The 17,759-nt window shown below is 41.2% G+C and overlaps 1 protein-coding gene across 1 annotated transcript in view; it reads left to right on the plus strand.

Moving 5' to 3' along the window:
- The window catches only part of LOC113405068 (BMP-binding endothelial regulator protein-like), a 205,580-nt gene that overhangs the window by 36,483 nt on the left and 151,338 nt on the right, over positions 1-17,759 (plus strand). Inside the window, exons 4-6 of the mRNA XM_026663556.1 lie at positions 1,650-1,732; positions 3,470-3,560; positions 4,668-4,750. Coding sequence (XP_026519341.1) covers positions 1,650-1,732; positions 3,470-3,560; positions 4,668-4,750 — 257 coding nt within the window. The remainder of the gene's footprint in view (positions 1-1,649; positions 1,733-3,469; positions 3,561-4,667; positions 4,751-17,759) is intronic.

Here is a 17,759-nt window from a genome sequence, read left to right on the forward strand (position 1 = left end):
TTTTGTTTTTTTTTGTTTTTTTTTAATTTAATTTTCATCTGAGTAAAATAATTGCCTGGATTAAAATTATGAAGGGGACTGATAGTTAAAGACTTTTCTTCACTTGACTTTAAGTCTCCACATTTACAAGGAAAACAAGTCCATTTTCTCGGCATTCTTTGTTGCTTGGATTCTTGAGACCAAGGTTTGAGCTTCATTGCCCTGGATCCACACCTCTTCCATAGTTGGCCTGTGTTAGTGATTTTATAGACTAGATCCTCAGCTAGTTTAAACTGCCATAGCTTCATTGATGTTAATGGAACTGTGCTGATTTACACCAACTGAGAATATGGCCCTTTAACTGTTACCGCAGTCCACATTACCCACGTTTGTGATGCCAGGCACAAGGGTATTATCTTTATATAGTTCTGTCATTTAAAGGTGATGCTATTGTTTTAACCTGGTTCTCTTTGCATCTCCTTGGGAACGTTGGCCAGTGGAGAAATGGTAGCAGGAGTTTAGCAATCTGTGCATTGTTACTTGCTGATTTATGAACTAGAAGATAGAACTATCTATAGGCTTTAACTCTGGTAAAATATTGCTTCCAAGATCCTTACATATACTTTTTTTTAAAGAGAGATCTTCAATTACTTCAGCCAATTCTTAAAACTGGCATGTTTTTAAGAGCACTAGTTTATCCATTTCCCAACACCAGCTACTCCCAATCACCCTTCCCTGTCCCTTTTCATGAGGTCCTCTTATAACAAAAGGTCCTTGCTACTTTCTTTCAGGGCTATTGAGAAGGTTCACCATCAATATCCGGGGGAAGGCTTCTATAGCAGATGCCTTCTCATCCTTAAGGAAAAGGGAGGGTGGCAACAAATCCTGGTTCTAAGGGCAGGTCTACTCTTAAAACTCTGCATTGGCACAGCTGCACCGATGCAGCTGTGCTGCTGCACCGCTTCAGTGAAGACATTCTACGCTGATGGGAGAGAGCTCTCCCATTGGCATAGTTAATTCACCTCCCCAAGATGCAGTAGCTATGTTGATGGGAGAAGCTGTCCCGTCAACATAGTGCTGCCTACTCAGAGGGGGCAGTTAAGTTTGGTATAATTATGTCACTCAGGGGTATGGATTTTTCACACCCTTGAGTGAGGTGAGTGAGGTAGTTATACTGACATAGGCCTGCAGCGTAGACCTGGCCTAAGACATCTCAATGCATTCATAAAGAAGTTGAAATTCCGGAAGGCTACTCTGGCATCAGTAATCCCCACTCTGGAATCAAGGGACTGGTTCCCATCTTTCAGTCTTCAAGATGCATTCTTCAACATAGCTATAATCCAATCACATAGGATGTACCTAAGATTCATGGTGGGCCAAGAACATTATCAAAATAGAGTGCTTCCCTTTTGTCTCTCCTCCACCCCAAGGTTGTTTACCAAAGTACTCACAGCATAGGTCAGGAAGAGAGGCACCAAAATGTATCCATATGTGGACGACTGGCTGGACTTGGGGAGGTCTTGTCAGTAGAATTTGAGCTCTGTCCTCCTTACAGGAACCTTTTCTGCAGATTGAACTTGAAAATCTTTTCTACAGAAATCTACCAATTCCCTTCCAGAACATCATGTGATCCTAAAGTAAGAGACTGTCCTGCTTCTCTCTTTCTCTAGGTTGCACTTTTGAAGGAAACCCCTACAACAGCTCTATGAAATGGCAAGTGCCAGCTAATCCATGTATTGCATATCAATGTCAGGTAAGGGCTGGAAGTCGTGAAGTTAACAAATGCAGAATGGTTAGCTTTTTCTTTTGAAAGTCTGAATCTTTTGTATTAAATCCAAACAATACATTTAAAATCTTCAGTTTCTTAAGCCAAGAAAAACAAGAGATCATGTTCAGAGTTAAGGCTGCTGCTTTGTCCTTAACTCATCCAGTTGTGACCAGCTATAGTGCAACATTCAGAACAACAGGCTTATTTATCTTAAATACTGTGATTCTAATCTAAAACATACCCGGATGAGCTAAGGATGGAGTGCTAGCCTGAACACTGGAATTATTTTGCTTTTGTCAGCAATCATTAGACTTTTAACAAAATATGAGTGTGCACCTGTTTGTGAGACACACCAACCTGGAATACTAATCAAAATAAGCTAACAAACAACCCATTTCTTTTCCCTGAGCTACTGATTTGTAGACATAGTGGTCTGCATTTCTGATAGCCTTCCTGAGTTGCACCCATAAAATCCACAAGAGTATTCATCTGCAGACACACACATTGCATTTGTGCGCACAAGCCAGGTAACTGACAAATTGACGTTTCTGCAGTCTCTAGGTTTGTCCATACAAATGGATCTGATCACGATCTTCCGGGGGTGAAAATACAAAGTTCTGCTAAAAACCCTTTACCAAGAACTGCATTTTCTTCTGACCCAACACTGATGTCAGTACTACCTTTAGAAATAAGGTAGATGACCAAGTTTGAATACTCTGCCCAAATATTTTGAAGGGGACTGGAAATATTCAAAGGGATCTTTATGGGTACCTTTTGGCACCAGGTAGTCAGATACTTGCTCCTTTTTTGCTAAGGCCTGCTTGCTGCATTAATGATTTTCATGGGCATCTAAAACTGGCTGTGTCCACAAAACGTCTTTACAGAGAAAAAGTAAAAGGAAAGCATGCCCAGTTTTTAATGTTATGAAAATGTTATGGGCTGCAATTAAACAAGAGCAACAATAGCATATAGCCATACACTTTCTTTATAATAAGATGTTCAAAGCTTACATTTGGATGGTCTGATCCGTATTGGGCATGTGAAATGAACACCTACTTATCTAAGTGCCAGTCTGAATGTCCAAAATGCAGAATTGGGTAATCCTATTTACCCTACGTGCTCCCATTTTGAAAATTAGGCTTCCTGTGTTTACAAATGTAAAGGTATGTTCACAAAAAACAGATTTTGCATCCAGATTCTCTTGCCCAGATTCATTGAGGAGGACTTTGGCTTCTTCAACAAGAAGTGCAGGAAATGATAATTTACTAGTACCTATCAGGAGGTGCATCTTAGATAAGAGGCTCCCATCTACAGAATGAGATGCTTTTATCTCCTTTCTAAGCCCTTTTCCTCTGAGAGGAGAGTGTAGGGAATGCTTTGTGTCTGTTCTGTTTACATCAAAGCTGCATGGCAGATTATTTCCAAGTTTCCTATGGGTGGGGACCCCTGATAAAGAAGAATTCCTTTTCCTAAGAAGGTGCTTAGTTTCTTACCTGACGCATTATAGGACAAATCTCATGGCTGTAGTCAGGGAGATTCAAGTGCTCTTTTGAGTGTGGATTAATCTGAATCCTGATAGTGAGCTGCAGATACAGAAAGAAAGAGGGATTTAAAAACTTTTTGCTATACAGCATATATCATGTCATTAATTGTGCATCCAGTTTTTTTGGTTTTTCTTTTTGCTCCTTATTATTGTGTTTAGTTTGGTTTGTTCCCTTTCAGGAAGGAGTGGTAACAGAATCTGAGATGCAGTGTGTTGTTCATTGCAAAAACCCTTCTGAACTGCTGGGAATGTGTTGCCCCACTTGTCCAGGTAAGATTTCCTAGGGACTCTACTCTTCCATCTGTGCACAATATTTCTAGTTAAGTATCCACTATAATGGAGGGATTAGGAAGGAAGTTATTGAAATGTGGACCAGTAAAATAGAATGTATTGAATGGCATAAGGAATAGAGTGAGTAGATTTTTGATTTTTTTTTTTTTGAACACCCATATTGCGACACATATTTTAATGCTGTGGAGTAGGGGAGGGAGATAGTATAGGAAAGAGTTTAAACAGTTTAGAATGCAGCTTGTCTAGTTTTTCATGTGTGAAGTATTCCAGAGGTTTTGGCAGCTGTGCAGGGTCTGGCCATGGTTCATGTTTTAGAGATGAATGTATAGAAGGCGAATGGAAAGGGGCCAGGAGTCACATGTCACAGCATTGATAGGAAGGGGGTTGTTTTGGGAGTAGGAACATGGGGATTATGTTGAGTGTGCAGGGGATTATTTAGGCCTAACGTATAATATGACTAGGCAATAAAGGAAGGAGATAGTTTGGAAGGTTCTTTTGTGGGTAGTTCTGTCAAATTAATTTTTACAGGACTATATAACTCGGAGAAAATTGCTGCTCTAGTGTTATAATTGGCTTGGTATGTTTAATTTTTCATAGAATCCTAGAATATCAGGGTTGGAAAGGACCTCAAGAGGTCATCTAGTCCAACCCCCTGCTCAAAGCAGGACCAATTCCCAACTAAGTCATCCCAGCCAGGGCTTTGTCAAACCTGACCTTAAAAACCGTTTTTATTATATCTATCCAAATTTAATGTGGACAAGCACTGTGTTTAAAAAAAAAAAGTGAAATCTTCTGTAAACAGAAGTTGATTGTGCCAGGACTCCCATTTTAATGTGGCACAAACTATCTGCCATAAAAGTAATTCTCTGTGTAAATCCGTGAAAGCTCTTCCTCCTCCATTCTGGCACCAAACTAACTTTTTAGGGCTCCCAAGGCTTACACAGTTTACTGCAATGCACATTTTATTGTTGGATGCATATCACTGAAAGGATGAAGTGATTCCTTTCCCCATAATTCTACAGTACCATCATTTAACAAACAAAGTGTCCCGATCTAAGTCACACTTACCCAAAGTCTGCTTTTCAGGTTGTATATTTGAAGGTAGACATTACCATGAAGGGAAGGAATTTCAGCCTGAAAGAAACAAATGCACCAAGTGTTCTTGTATTGTAAGTATTTCTCTCTGATATTGTAACTACCAGTACAGTCTTCAAAAGGCATATTCTTGTTGTCATAACTAGCAAAATAGATATGGGGAGGCGATACTAATACACACTCTTCTCTTCTCTGATTGTTGGAGTTCAAGCTTTATTTGAAGATTTCACAACACAATTGCTTTCTAGAGCACTACTACCATTCCCAAGTTGACATACTTTCATGGCTGTGTGTAGTTTAGAAGGTAGAGCAATGTATTTGGGAACTGGGGATTTGATGGTCCAAATGGTAGGCTGGTTCTGAGTGAGTCTCTTTTGTTTCTTGTTGAGATCGGGTTACAGAGAGATAAGACAACAGGAGACAGGATTTTCATGAGACATCTATTGGCCAACATCTGTTGTATGTGTCCTACTGATCTTGCCATATGATTCTGATATGAAATCCCATGCAAGGGCATAAACTTATCCTGTTGGTTATGTTGCTTAATGAAAAGTGGATGGCTAATAAAGTCCTCACCACTATGATTAAAATATGGGCATGGTACCTGTCTTTGCTTGCCTTTTGTAGACCTGACTGGATGATTCAGTTGGCTTTGTGTTGGCACAGCTCTCACAAGTGAACTAATTGGTTCAGCATAAACCTTCTGAGGGCAAGGAATAATGTATGGTTGTGCTTTTAGCATCCTAGGAATTGCCCCATTACAGAGAAAGTCATCTGAGTGTGTCCATCTACAGTGTGAAGCCCCAGAATAGCATTACTTTCAAACTTACCAAGTTGTAAGGACTGTCCTACTATCCCACTGAACCCATGTCCAACCTCTCTTCTTGGGGCTACCCCAGAGGGATTTTAGCTTGACACTTATGAAAGGACATACTCTGAATCTTTTCCTTGTCTTGCAATTGTGTATTTGGAGATTAGCAATTGCATCCTTATCATGATGAGATTATATACCTCTTAAGGTGGTTTGGGAACAAATTGATAAATTAAAGAGTAATAAGTCACCAGGATCAGATGGTATTCACCCAAAAGTTCTGAAGGAACTCCAATATGAAATTGCAGAACTACTAAGCATGGTATGTAACCGGTTACTTAAATCAGCCTCTGAACCTGATGACTGATGGCTAGCTAATGTAACGCCAATTTTTAAAAAAGGTAATTACAGTCCAGTAAACCTAATGTCAGTACCAGGCAAAATTGGTTGAGACTATAGTGAAGAACAGAGTTATCAGGCACTTTGATGAACATAATATAATGGGGAAGAGTCAACACTGCTTTTGGAAGGGAAATCATGCTTCACAAATCTATTAGAATTCTTTGAGGGTGTCATCAAACATGTGGACAAGAGCAATCCAGTGGATATAATGTACTTGGACTTTCAGAAAGCCTTTGACAAGGTCCCTCACCAAAGGCCCTTACACAAAGTAATCAGTCATGGGATAAGAAGGAAGGTCTTCTCATGGATCAGTAACTGGTTAAAAGACAGGAAACAAAGGGTAGGTATAAATGGTCAGTTTTCATAGTGGAGAGGGTAAATAGCTTGAGTACTCCAGATCTGCAGCCAGATCTGGGACCAGTACTGTTCACCATAGTCATAAATGATCTAGAAAAAGGGATTAAGAGTGAGGTGGCAAAGTTTGCAGATGATACAAAACTACTCAAGATAGTTAAGTCCCAGGCAGACTGTGAAGAGCTACAAAAAGATCTCTCATCACCGGGCAACAAAATGGCAGATGACAGCCTATGTTGATAAATGCAAAGTAATGCACATTGGGAAACATAATCCCAACTATATATACAAAATGATGGAGTCTCAATTAGCTGTTGCCACTCAAGGAAGAGACCTTGATGTAATTGTGGCTGTGATGGGTTGGGTCACAGAAACCCCCTTGGGATTGCCATCTGATGTGCTGGGACTACCTCTGAGCCTGTTTTCCCTGGCAGCTTGGAACTTCAGTACCCTGCCTTGTTGAGCCAGACTTACTAGCCTGCTGCAAACCTAGACCCAGGTCTGAACCACGTCCCCCAAAAGCTGCAGGCTTAACTGAAAACAGCTTAAGAAATGCTCCTGTCTCTAGCACCCAGTTCCCAATGGGGTCCAAACCCCAAATAAATCCATTTTACTCTGTATAAAGCTTATACAGGGTAAACTCATAAATTGCCCTCTATAACACTGATATGCACAGCTGTTTACTCCCCCATGAATTAATTACTTGCTCTGGGTCAATTAATAAGCAAAAAGTGATTTTATTAAATGTAAAGAGTAGAATTTAAGTGGTTCCAAGTAATAACAGACAGAACGAAGTAAGTTACCAAGCAAAATAAAATAAAACACACAAGTCTAAGCCTATTACAGTAGGAAACTAAATACAGGTAAATCTCACCCTCAGAGATGTTCCAATAAGCTTCTTTGACAGACTAGACTCCTTCCTAGTCTGGGTCCAGCAATCACTCACACCCCCGTAGTTACTGTCCTTTGTTCCATCTCTTTGGGGTGGAGGGGCTATCTTTTGAGCCAGCTGAAGACAAAATGGAGGGGCTTCCAGGGCCTTATATAGTCTCTCTTGTGAGTGGAAACCCCTTAACCAGAGTTTGCAGTCACCTGGGCAAGTCACATGTCTATGAGTGATTCAGCTTTTTGCAGGCCGACACCATTGTTTACATGTTAGTTTGAACGTTTCCAGGAAAACTCAGATGTGGATTGGCATCTCCCAAAGTCCATTGTCAGTTAAGTACTCCCAAGTACACCATCATACTATGTTGACCAAATCTGTCTTATGTGCTTCCTACAGCAAGCACTTTAAATATAATCATAGAGCCAACACTCATAACTCCAGATATAAAATGATACATGCATACAAATAGGATGAATATATTCAGTAGATCATAACCTTTGCAAAGATATGTTGCATGGCATATCTAGCATAAAACATATTCCAGTTATGTCAATTTACACTCATAAGCATATTTCTATAATGCATTATGGGATGCAATGTCACAGTGGATAGTTCTCTGAAAACATCTGCTCAATGGGTAACAGTCAAAAAAGCTATTAGAATGTTAAGAACCATTAGGAAAGGATAGATAATAAGATAGTAAATATCATAATGCCATTATATATATCCAAGGTACATACGGACCTGGAATACTGTATGCAGTTCTGGTTGCACCATCTCAAAAAAAGGATATATTAGAACTAGAAAAAGTACAGAGAAGGACAACAAAAATGATTAGGCATATGGAACAGTTTCTCTATGAGGAGAGATTAAAAAGACTAGGACTCTTCATCTTAGAAAAGAGACTACCAAGTGGGCATATGATAGATGTCTATAAAATCATGAATAGTGTGGAGAAAGTGAATAAGAAAGTGTTATTTACCCCTTCGCATCACACAAGAACTAGGGGTCACCCCATGAAATTAATAGGCAGCAGGTTTAAAACAAACCTAAAGAAGTACTTTTTCATACAACACACAGTCAACCCGTGGAACTTATTGCCATGGGATGTTTTGAAGGCCAAAGGTATAACTGGGTTCAAAAAAGAACTAGATAAGTTCATGGAGAATAGGTCCATCAATGGCTATTAGCCAAGATGATCAGGGATGCAAACTTCATGCTCTGGATGTCTCTAAACCTTTGACTGCCAGAAGCTGGGACTGGATGATTGGGGATGGATCACTCAATAGATTGCCTTGTTCTGTTCATTCCCTCTGAAGCATCTGGCATTGGTCACTCCTGGGAAGACAGGATACTGGGCTAGATGGACCATTGGTCTGACCCACTATGGCTATTCATATGTTCTTATGCTTTTACATTGAGATCAGAGCTTAATACCACTTGAGAGAGAGGACCTACTTCATTAAGCTGCTTTCTAAGATCAGTGACGTGCAAGACTTGATTATTTGCTAACATCACAATAGATGGGCAAAAGATCAGTAATAATTATGTGATGGGTGCTTTAAGTTTCAATAGAGACATCCAGTGTCTTATAAGTACCACTTACAGATGTCCTGTTTTTAAAAACTAAAGGAAAAAAAGGAAAACAAAATGGGGTTTTAGAAAAATCTTTTTTAATGTTACTACAAAGAAATAAAAACATTTCGGGGAGAAAGTCAGTTTTTGATCTGTGGAAGTGTTGCTCAGTATTAACTCTACTTTAAATCATCATTGTTACTGTACGAAGTTAGCATGTTCATAGTTTTTGTTTCAAGTTTTTATCCTTTAAAATGCACTGGAAATTGCATCTCACAGGCCCTAGGCGGACTAAGTGTCTCCTGTGATGTGCTGAGCAGCCTCAACTTCCAGTGGAGTCCATGGACTCTCTTCTCTCATTTAAAACAGTTTTATGACATCTTTACATTGGTGTAACTTCACTGACTTCAGTGGGATTGCTCCTGATTTCCACCAGCCCAAGTGAGAGTGGAATTAGGTTTAATGGTGGTTGAGGCTCAGTGCCTGGCACTGGCATCTTCTACCTCACAAGATCTTACCCATAATGGGCTAAATTCATCATTGGTATAAGTAGGTGCAGTCCCACAGAAGGCAATGGTGTCATGCTTGCTGCTGTCAGCAGCATATTTGGCCTTTAGTGGATACCACCCTGACTTCACCAAACAGGAGTCATATTGTTCTGTATAAATGAGTTGTCAATATGCAATTTTTCCTATATCAACTCTCCTCCATTCCAAAAAACCAAAATGAACGAAGCCTAACTGAGTGAGGTAAGATGGGGTGTTTGTCATGGGGAGGAAAGGGGAAGGAACCTACTGGATCAGATCAGAGGTCCATCTAGGCTAGTGTCCTGTCTCTGACAGTGGCCCGCACCGGATACTTCAGAGGAAGGTACAAGAACCCTGTAGCAGGTAGACGTAGGATAATCTGTCCCCCATCTAGGTCTCATCAAAGTCTCTAATAATTAGAGGTTGATTTAAACCCTGAAGCATGAGTTTTAATATCAATTCCAAAAAAAGGCTGATGTATTTCCTTATAACAGCTGTGGATATTTGTGATATCCATACAAAAGTCCAGTCCCTTTTGAATCTTGCACACAGTAACAAGGCAGTGTTCCTTTTCTAACTCGTCTCATTGTTATTTCTCTCGCTCCCCCTCTCTCCACCTAACTGCTTCTTGCCTATTTTGTTTTCTTCAGAATTTGGGGCCATATTACCTTCTATGTAATTTAAATTGGAGGCAAACAATGGACCAGGTTAAGAACTCTGATAGCAGTTTACTGCCTGTTCTGTGTCCTTTTCCTTTAAAGACGGGGTTTGTAGTGAATCTCTTATCTGAGTGGTCAGCGGATGTCTTATTTAAGATACCTATCTAGTCATGTGATAGTATGGGAACAGCCTTGTGAGTGATGTGCTGTAACATGTGAGGACTTTATTAGATGAAAGGTATTTCCTCACCCCTAATTAGATTTCTACTGTGAAGTGAGATTGGAACTATTCCACATGGCTTTTGGGGAAGAGGAGAGGAGATGAAGTGAAAAAAAGTTACTGCAAGGATATTGTTTGTAGTGTTGACAAAGGACTTGTGGATTTAAACACCTTGCGACAGTCACATTTCAGTGTTAGACAAAACTATGGACTAAGAATGTACCTTTTTAATGACTTATGGTAGGGGGTCCAGAATATAGGTCCATCATAGCTGGTAGGATAAATGGCCTGGGGATTAAAGTTAACTATTAAAGTTGGGAGAACAAGAATGAGTATTGTCTTATCTGAATGGTGGTCTGCACTCAGTAAATTCATCAAAAGAAGCTATACTGATATTATTTACAAAAATCTACCTTTAAAATGTTAAGGTAGCAAATTTAAGCACTCCAAAGTCAGGAAAAGTCAGAATTCCTGCACATCTTCACCCAATGAAGTGGTGCAATTCTGTACTGTTTACAACACAAGTTTGCCTATTGAATATGGCTGAGCCCTAAAAGCAGAAGAGAGGGTAATTATTACTTGTTTGTTTATGTGAATTTAGTGCCTCAGAATAGTGCCAGATTGAGTGCCCTGGAGACTAAAGTATCCTTTTTATCTGTAGACCATGTACAAAATAGGCAGTGGCTGAGCAATCTTCCTCACACTACTATGCCCGTGTTTCTTAATTCTGAACTAGACAGAGTCCATTTCTATGGGTGTATAGGTAGTTCAGTCTCCAAGGATATTCAATCCTTATCCTCTTTGCTGAGCTCACTAATAAGGCTCCCCACTTCCCCCATTTGTGTTGCTAGCTATTCTGTACTTGAAACTGGACTGAAACCTCCAAATAGGTTCCATCATACGTTGGTGTATGTGGGAGTGAGATACCTGATGAGGATATTGAGGAGCGGGGGAGGAGGGGAGGTGAAGGGGCAAAGCAGGGAGAGGGCAGAGAGATGGGGAGCATGTAAAGGGCCGATGGGTGGGCAGCACAGGCGACACGTACCTGGTGCCTGCCCACACTTACCAGCCACTACAGTGTGCAGCATGCAGCCAGTGCCAGTTGGAAATGGGGCAGGGTCCCGCTGGCCGAGAGCCAGCATGCAGTGGGGGATGCACTGACTGACCAACAGGGGGAGTGGCCTGGCCCCACCAGGGCCAGCTCCAGGCACCAGTGAAGGAAGCAGGTGCTTGGGGCGGCCAATAGAAAGGGGCGGTACATCCGGGTCTTCAGTAGCAATTCGGCGGCGAGTCCCTCAGTCCCTCTCTTCCTCTTTGAGCTGCCGCCTGTAGAGGAGCAGACTCACCCCTGCGGCACCTCCTGCTGGTCGTCTCAGGAATTAGCTCTTCCAGCATCCTGGACCACCCCCTGCAGGCTGGTGATCCGCCTTGCCACTGCTTGGCCCTTGTGTCCCTCCCAGACCCGGTGCCCTGTTGTCTGGGGTGCTGCCCCCTGGCAGTAACCCCTCAGTTCTGGGTCTCCCCCTCCCAGGGAAACCCCCACCCACTATCCCCACTTCACCTCAATCTTGGCTACTGCCGTCTCCAGTCTCCATCTAGCCCCCGTTCACTGGGGCAGACTGCAGTATCAGCCACTCATCACAGGCAGAGGGGTTTGGACTGGCTGCCTTTACCCACCCTCAGGCTGCCCCTCTGCAAGCCCAATACCTTGGTGGGCCTAAGACTAGGCCCTGCAGCCTGGGGAGTTGCTGGGCTAGGGCTTCCCAGCTCCTAAGGCCTTTCCCCAGCCCTGCCTCACTCTAGGTCCCCAGGTGAGTTCCCCAGCAGCCAGGCCTGTCTACCTCTCCCATCAGAGAGAGAGACTGCTCCCTCTGGCTTCCCTGGCCTTCTTATAAGACCCAGTCGCTTGGTTTGGGGTGTGGCCCCAGCTGCAGCCACTTCCCCCAATCAGCCAGGGTTTTGCTCCCTTTTACAGCCCCAGCCCTCGGCAGGGCTTTTCCAACCCCTTCAGGGCTGGAGTGGGTGTTCACCCTACTACACCGCTGATTGGCTTTTTTTTTTTCTTCTTCGCCGCTTGGGGTGGCAAAAAAGCTGGAGCCGGCCCTGGGCCCCATGCCCTACAGTTTTGCCCCACCACCAGCCTTGCACCTCCCACCCTCATCGTCGGCCACTGGACCTCCCCACTCACTGCTGGCAGGCGGGTGGCTGGTGAGCAGAGATCCGGCCAGCAGCAGGACCCACCAGTACTGATTTGGGGTGGGAGAGACAGAAAATATGGGACAATTTGCCCATTTTTAAGAAAAAGTAGGGACACTTGTTTAGAAGGGCTTAAATACGGGACTGTCCCTTTAAAAACAGGATGTCTGGTCACCCTAATTCTTGAACTTCATGGCCTAATATGATTATCACAGGACAAGACAACAACTACCATCATATTCAATTTCACATAGGTCACTAAACAACTACTAGCTAATAACTTTTGGGTCGTTGTTGAGTCAGGCTGTAGTCATAGTGGTGACATGGAGATGAAAGACTCTGTATTCTATTATCTCTTCACTGAGCTATCTAGTCCTTAGGGTGACTGAAGTTTTTTGCTGAAAATGAAAATGTATCACCACTCTATTGCATGAGCTGGCTTGAAGTGACTCACTTTCTTTGGAGAAAGGTGGCCAGGATAATGTGGAACTCTTCCCACATAGACTGAAACCCAGTTGTTGTACTGTAATTCATCTGTCTAGCATTAGTCTAGATTTCTTGATTTAGGCCAGTGGAGTGTTTTGGAGAAGACCTGGATATTTTCCCCCTCAGTAAGCACCTACTTAAGTGAAGGACTGGTGACTGTAATCTGTTATTTCTCAGGTACTATTTCTACAAGGCTGAGAGAGTGAGTTCCTGCTCACATAGTGGGGAAAAAAAGTTGGCTTACATGTTTTCTTTCTTACAGCCTATATTAAAATAGTCAGACTCTAATTATCTTAAGTGTCTTTTCTTTTGAAGTAGCACTTTTTTTTTTAAAGCGGGGGCGGGGGAAGGCTTGGCAAGAAAGTGACTCTGTGTGAGAAACTTCTCCATGGTTACCATTATCTTTAAATGGTAGTTTTCCAAACTCATAACTAGGTCCTTTTGATTGCACAAGCACTCATATACCAGTGTTACCCAGACTCTAGGCTTTGTGAGCTCTGGCATGTGAGGTATGTGGAGGTATGAGGTACCACCATGCTGAGAGAAGCCAGGGCTATTGAGTAGCTACAGATGAGGACCAGTTTTACATGAAATGTCCAGCTGGGGGAGAAGGGGAGAGGTAATAGGTTACCCCATAAGGAAAACAACTGGAGGCTGGATTATTGCATTGTTGGGATGGCTGAGTGTTGTACTATATCTGAACTGTAGGAATGAGGAATAGATATCTTCTATGGAATTCCCAGGGAAGCAGTTAAGCTGTTACTGATGTTGGTCTTCCAAAAACATATTTGCCATTTGTTTCCAAGCAGCTAAGTTTCACACAGGCAATACCAACCTGCTAAGCCAGTCTTCTGAAGTGATTAGAAACAAATGAAGTTTGAATGTGTTACATTAGTTAAACTGAGGCACATGAAATTGGAGCTTATAACGAACAGAATTTAAAAGTGGCCCGAACCCCAACTTCATTTGTACATGTGTAAATTTTTCATCCTATTGTGTAAGCGTACCAGTTGTAGAATTAATATGTAGAAAACTAATTTGCTCCTGATTTGCATCTGTAAATGTGAGTTTGTGCAGGAAGTGTGTTACATTTATGCTCATGGAATGTTAGTGTGCAAAAGCAGTGTAAAGAAAGTTGTGCACAAAGAAATGGAAGTTGCACTGAGAAAATTTGGTTCTAAACCAATAAGTAGACCACATATATTAACATTTTAGACACCTACAGTCAGTTAATAACTGATTTATATGGCACCATGATATCATTAAATAGTTTGATTTTACAAATATTGAGAGCTACTGAAAAGTGATTCTTTTCCCACAAGACTTGAATTTGGAGGACAGGTATTCCAAGAATTTGCAGACAATTTTTTTTTTTAAATCCCTATAGCTGGCAATTGAAGGTGGCACAAACTGTTCATACCTCCATCTTTCAACTAACCCCCAATTTGGTGTAAGCAGTTTCAGATGTCGTCCATGTTGTTGTACCTAAGACCATTGTTGACTGTTCTATTCATTGGGTGTACTTTGATGCAACTCCAAATTGTGTGGATCTTTTGACTCAGGGGCAGAGTATGGAAACAAAGAGCTTTGTGCAGAAATGGGAAAGTGACCAGTTGGGCTTTTGGTAAGAGTAGAGTATTCACTTCCCATCCATCAGAAACCTAAGTATAAAAAAGATTTATATAAAAAAATGATAATGGAGAACAATTAGCACTAATATCTGAGATCTGAAGGGATTTGCAGGGGAGGGAGGCCTTACTAGGATACAGGGATAGTGTGAGGCACTCAAGGGCTGTGTTGGACCTTATGTAGCTATCTAGGTACACACTTGCAAGTTTATTTTTCTGAATTGCTTCATTAGGGACCCAGTCCTGAGAGCTGCCTCTAATGGGTGAAGGGATCTGAATGCGTAGCAACCTGGAGGGTAAAGGGCTTAGTGTGCGCTGAAATCAGCAAAACAAAAAACAACCCCTCTCCCCACCAGAAACCCCCTCAAATAGTGGACTGGAGACTTTCCCCTTGTTTATCCATTATTTGTTTATTCAATAGATTTTCTTCAAACTTAGAAAAATATGCATTCCTCCCTGAAGACTGCGTACTGTATGTGCCAAGTCTGAAATTTTAAATCCATTTCATTTTGGATATATCCAAGTACAAAAAAGTGTTTGAACAATCTTTTCTTTAAAAACAAAATGGCTGGAAAAATACTGATTTTTTTTTTTTTTTCAGGCTCTCCGAGCTCTGGTCAAGTGTAGGTAGTCTCTTGGTCTATCCAAGGCCGTGATCAAGTGTCTTGATGTTTTTGGTCTTTTGACCTCGAGATGAAAACCTTGCCTTTGTTTCTGGGACCTTGAAGTGAAAAAATTCTCTAAGTTATATCTGTTTAGCCATTCAGACTGCCCTCAAAAATTCAATGCAAGTCTGAGAACTTTTAATCCAAAAGGAATCTTTGAGGAAAAATTTAAAAACCAACAAAAGTAAGGCCACAGAGTAAAAATACAAGCAAAATAAACCACAATTTATTTGAAACGCAATTAAACACTTTAATAATAATAATAATAATGCATAGAATCATAAAAATGTAGGGCTAGAAGGGACCTCAAGAGGTCACTAAGTCCTGCCTCCTGGGCTGAGGCAGGACCAAATAAACCTGTTACCTAGGCCATTCCTGACAGGTGTTTAGCCAACCTGTTAGAAACTTGCAATGATGGGGATTCCACTACCTCCTTTGGAAGCATATTCCAGAATTTAATTACCTTTATAGTTGTGCAGTTTTTGCTGATATCGAACCTAAATCTCCCTGGCAGTAAATTAAGCTCAATAGTAGTTCTACCTCCAATATATATGGTGGACAGTTGATCATCATCCTCTTCATAACAGTCCTTAATGTATTTGAAGATTTTTATCAGGTCCCCCCTCAGGCTTCTTTTCTCAAAACTAAACATGCTTTATAACCTTTCCTTATAGGTCAGGTTTTCTAAGGCATTTGTCATTTTGATAGCTGTCCTCTGGACTGCTCTCCAGCTTATCCATATCTTTCCTAAAGTGTGGCACCCTGAATTGGACATAGTAATCCAGCTGAGGCCTCACCAGTGCTGAGTAGGGCAGGACAACTGCGTCCCATGTCTTACATACAACAGTCCTGTTAATATACCCCAGAAAATTAGCTTTTTTTTGCAGCTGCGTCACTTTGTTGACTGATATTCAATTTCTGATCCACTATAATCCCCAAATCCTTTTTGGCAGTACAACCACCTCACCAAATATCCCCCATGTTGTAGCTGTGCATTTGATTTGTCTTTCCTAAGTGAAGTATTTTGCACTTGCCTTTATTTAATTTCATCTGTTGAATTCAGGCCAATTCTCCCATTTGTCAAGGTCATTTTGAATACTAATCCTATCCTCCAAAGTGTTTGCATCCCTCCCAGCTTGGTGTCACCTGCAAATTTCATAAGCATACTCTCCACTCCATTATCCAACTCCTGAATGAAAATATTGAATAGTACTGGACCCAGGACTGACACCTGTGAAACTCCCCTAGATATGCCCTTCCAGTTTGACAGTAAACCACTGATAACTACTCTGAGTGTGGTCTTTCCAGTTATGCACCTGCCTTATAGTAATTTCATCTAGACCGCATTTCCCTAGTTTTTTTTTTTTTTTTTTTAAATGAGAATGTCATGTGGGATTGTCAAAAACATTACTAAAATCAAGATCTATTGCATCTACTGCTTCCCTCCTATCCACTAGGCCAGTACCCTTATAAAAGAAAGAAATTAGGTTGGTTTGTATGATTTGTTCTTGACACATCCCTGTTGGCTGTTCCTTATAACCTTATTATCCTCTAAGTGTTTACACATTGATTAAAGATAATGGAACACATTATTAAACAAACATACTGAATTTAGGCTGACTGGACTAGTTCCTGGGTCCTCTTTGTTCCCCCTTTTAAAAGATAGGTACTATGTTTTACCTGTCTCTAGTCCTATGGGACTTCACCCATCCTTGGTGAGTTCTCAAAGATAATTTCGAAACATTCTGAGATTGCTTGAGCTAGTTCCTTAAGTGCCCTAGGATGACTTTCATTAGGCCCTGATGACTTGATTACATCTAATTTATATAAGTATTCTTTAACCTGTTCTTTCCCTACTTTGGCTTACATTTCTTCCTTCTTATTAATATTGTATCGAGTATCTGGTCCTATTAACTTTTTTTGATTGAAGACTGAAGCAAAATAGGCATTAAACACTTCAGCCTTCTTGATTTCATCAGTTATTAGCTCGCCTTCCCTGCTAAGTGAAGGACCTACACTTTCCTTTGTCTTTCCCTTGTTCCTAATGTATTTTTACTTAGCAATTTGTCCATGTTTCCATTTTTTGTAGGATTCCTTTTTAATTTTCAGGTCATTAAAGAGCTTCTGATGGAGCCAGATTGACCTCTTACTATTCTTCCTGTCTTTCCTTTGCATCGGAATAGTTTGCAGTTGTGTCTTTAATATTACCTCCTTGAGAAACTACCCAGTCTCCTGAACACCTTTATCCTTTAGATTTTCTTACCTACCAGTTCTGAGTTTGTTGAAGTCCATTACCTTATCCTGCAGCTCACTGCTTTCTTTTCTTAGAATCATGAAATCTCCCATTTCATGTTCACTTTCACCACAATCAGAAATTGCCATCCTCTTTCAGATTCACAACCAATTCCTCCCTGTTGGTCAGAATAAGTCTGAAATGGTGTCCCCCTCATTACTCCCTCCAGATTCTGAAACAAAAAGTTGTCCCCAATACATTCCAATGACTTACTGGAAATTTTGTGTTTTGCTGTATTACTTTTCCAACAGATGTCTGAGTAGTTAAACTCACCTATCTTATTACCAGGCCTTGTGGTTTGGATATTTCTGTTGTTTTTTCAAGAAATGCCTCATCCACCTACTTGTTCTGATTTGGTGGTCATTAGTAGACCCCCCCCCC

The sequence above is a fragment of the Terrapene carolina genome, unplaced genomic scaffold (assembly GCF_002925995.2).
Source record: "Terrapene carolina triunguis isolate 2854851 unplaced genomic scaffold, T_m_triunguis-2.0 Scaffold33723, whole genome shotgun sequence".
Taxonomy (NCBI): Eukaryota; Metazoa; Chordata; order Testudines; family Emydidae; genus Terrapene; species Terrapene triunguis.